The following is a 2838-nucleotide window of genomic DNA, read 5'->3' as shown; positions in this document are numbered from 1 at the left end:
TCCCTTTTCCACTATCATTCATTTTCCCAGACCAAAAAAATCCCCAGTAACTGCTATGAATTAAACCTACCCAACGCTATAGTGTATAATAAGCACATTGCATACTTAATTCAAAAGCTGTGATTAACTCTCAGAGGAACCGTTGGGACATTCCACCAAGAAAGAATGGCAAGCGTTCCTTTTACATTTATTTGGCAAATTAATTATTAAAAAAAAAAATTCCTCTCTTTTAAGACTGATGTCAATGTGCAATAGAGGGAGGGAAAGGACATGCGCCCACTGGCAATTTACTGCAGAAAGAAATTTCTGCAGAAAGAAATTAGGGCAGGAACAGCAGTGCCAGCTTTGACAAGCCAATCCCTAGCTGCCTCAAAGTATTCGGATTGTACTATGCTAGTTAGAGCTCACTGCGCTAAATCAGTTTTTTTATTTTTTAATAAAAATTATTTGGCTATTCCTTGTAATATATTAGAAAAATACTCTTTTTCCAAGCTAATTACAAGCCTTGTACACAAGACAACATGACATTAAAAAAAAATGAAAATAAAAAAAATTAAAAGTAGTATTATCCTGCTGTATGCACCTTATGCATCCACTTGATAAATCTGGGTGGTGAACTGGGGAGGGGGAAAGCCAGGCAGACGCTTCGGTCTGGCTCCTGCAAAGACTCACATGCTTCATCCCACGTAGAGACTCACAGAAACACCAGCTGCGCGCGCAACACATCGAGACGTGTAAGTATCTGGAGGATTGGGACCGCGGGCCACAAAATGGAAGTGGTAGTTAACATCCTGGCTTTGGATTTTCAAATACCTGTTCAGGTTGCAAAACGTTGTTTCTACAGTCGACGCATATGTTCTCATGCTCATGTATACAGAAAACAAACAAACACGATTTTCCATGTAATTCATCACTTAATGCAGCATTTCCCCAGAACTGCCATGATAGTGCTTTTGACATTGCATTGTTAGTAATTCTTTGCATATCAACAGTTTTCCTCATCTGGAACCTTAGTGTTTTATTCACAGATCATTATGTTGCTGGCTAATGAAGAAGTTCCCTTTCTTTTCGGGCAGAGCTCTGAAAACACATTTTTTATTTTTCCAATGTTATTTAGGGAAAAAAGAAAACCCTAAAATTGTAGTTTCCCTTTCAAGTAGTGGTCTGAAATGATTACAGGTAAGGAGGACTACCAGATTCTCAATGGTTATGTGACTATGGTAACTGAGCCTTGCTTTCTGTTCACAGAGCTTTACGAACAGAGAAATAATTTAAGATGTTTGCTGAAGGAAATGACGATGGACTCTAGAAGAGAAACTGCAGCTTAGATGGCTATTTCAGCTTTGGAAAACAGAACAAAAAAACCCAAAGAAAACCAGTGACAGAAATACTGTGTTGTGGTACAAGTTTGTTACTAGCACACCTTCTATACACACACAATAACCTGATGGCAAGTTAAAGTATCTTCTGAGTGAGATGTCATTCACTACACTGCCCCATTTCTAGAAATGCCGAAGCTTGCTAACACGCTGATGGTACCACACAAGCGGAGGCAAGACGGACACAACCTGGAGATGTTCTACAATCCACCACCATTGAAAGCAGTTCTTCTCTCAAACTTATTTTAACTGGAAAAAAAATATAAACATGTACAAGACAGTCTGTTTTGATTACAGATTAATAATACAAAAGTCTATGCTGTAGGTTAGTTAGTTAGAACAGTTGATGAGCAAATCAATGCAGTGTGAGCCCCAGACGACCAAATGTAAAGTGATCCAAACTGGTGGTTTCTGGATGCTGTTGGGCACAGTGGCTGCATCAAAATCAGAGATCTCAATGCTCCAAAACCAACGTGTTCCTTGAACTACAGGAAAGACGTAATACTTTGAATGCATCTGTAGTCATCCAGCAGCTTTGTGTTTTCCACCACAGCACCTGCACATGACCCCACAGTGGTAACAAGCCCGAAGCGGCAAGTAACAGCACATACATGGAGCAATGAAAGACAAGGCGATAAGGGCCATCCACCGGAGGCAAAACATTTCATCACTGGTGTCACACGAGCAAGGATCTGTATAGTCTCCTTCTGGATCGGACATACAGTGATAGAGCATAGTGTCTGCGCACCACATACAGCTCACTCGATGGATGCAAGTCTTGACGCGGTCTGGAGCATCCTGGCACTGACCCCGTTTGTTCTCCTCGTGGTTGAACATGTCTCTGCAGTACACGCACCGCGACCTCTCACCATCTTCCTTCCGCCTGGGCTTGAATTTGACAGGTTGAGTCTTTATCACAGCACCCTTGATGTCTTCACCCAGGTCAAAGTCCGAGTTGTCTACGTAAGGGTAAGTGTATTCGTGTTTTGAGGCCTCGCTTTTGGCAAAACGTACGTAGGAGTCCATGTCATCAGGATCAAAGTTCTTTCCCCGTGCTGGGGCATGGCGATAATCCTCATATCCAGTCATCCAAATCTTTTCTCGAGGATTGATGCGCACTATCTCCTCATCATCGTCTGGAAAGTTGACGTGCCGGTAAGATCGTGGTACTGACTGTGGAAACAGGGACGGAGATAGGAGAGAGGAAAGATAAATAAGCTCACTTTGCTACTGTCTCCTTGCTTCATGAAAAGCCAACATTTAACAATTTTGTTTTTCCTTCTTTGTATGCCATTCACCATGATCCATCACAGAATTTCAGTCTTTGGCTCAGGAGTGAGTACAACTGTCACAGTCCTACAATGGCCTGTGTGCATATGGTACAACGTAACACATTAAACCACCATGTAATCCTCCCTCCCCTTTTATTTTTTTAATAACTGGAAGCTAACTGAGAAGA

General features: G+C 41.7%; 1 protein-coding gene across 1 annotated transcript in view; it reads right to left on the bottom strand.

Moving 5' to 3' along the window:
* Positions 1-1901: 1901 nt before the first annotated feature.
* Positions 1902-2838, bottom strand: part of SPRED2 (sprouty-related, EVH1 domain containing 2) — a 24019-nt gene continuing 23082 nt past the window's right edge. Inside the window, exon 5 of the mRNA XM_009070672.1 lies at positions 1902-2552. Within this exon, the coding sequence (XP_009068920.1) occupies positions 1902-2552 (651 nt within the window). The remainder of the gene's footprint in view (positions 2553-2838) is intronic.

Source organism: Acanthisitta chloris, unplaced genomic scaffold (genome assembly GCF_000695815.1).
Source record: "Acanthisitta chloris isolate BGI_N310 unplaced genomic scaffold, ASM69581v1 scaffold28222, whole genome shotgun sequence".
NCBI lineage: Eukaryota > Metazoa > Chordata > Aves > Passeriformes > Acanthisittidae > Acanthisitta > Acanthisitta chloris.
Note: the sequence above shows the minus strand (reverse complement) of the source record. Positions and strands in the feature narration are given on the sequence as shown.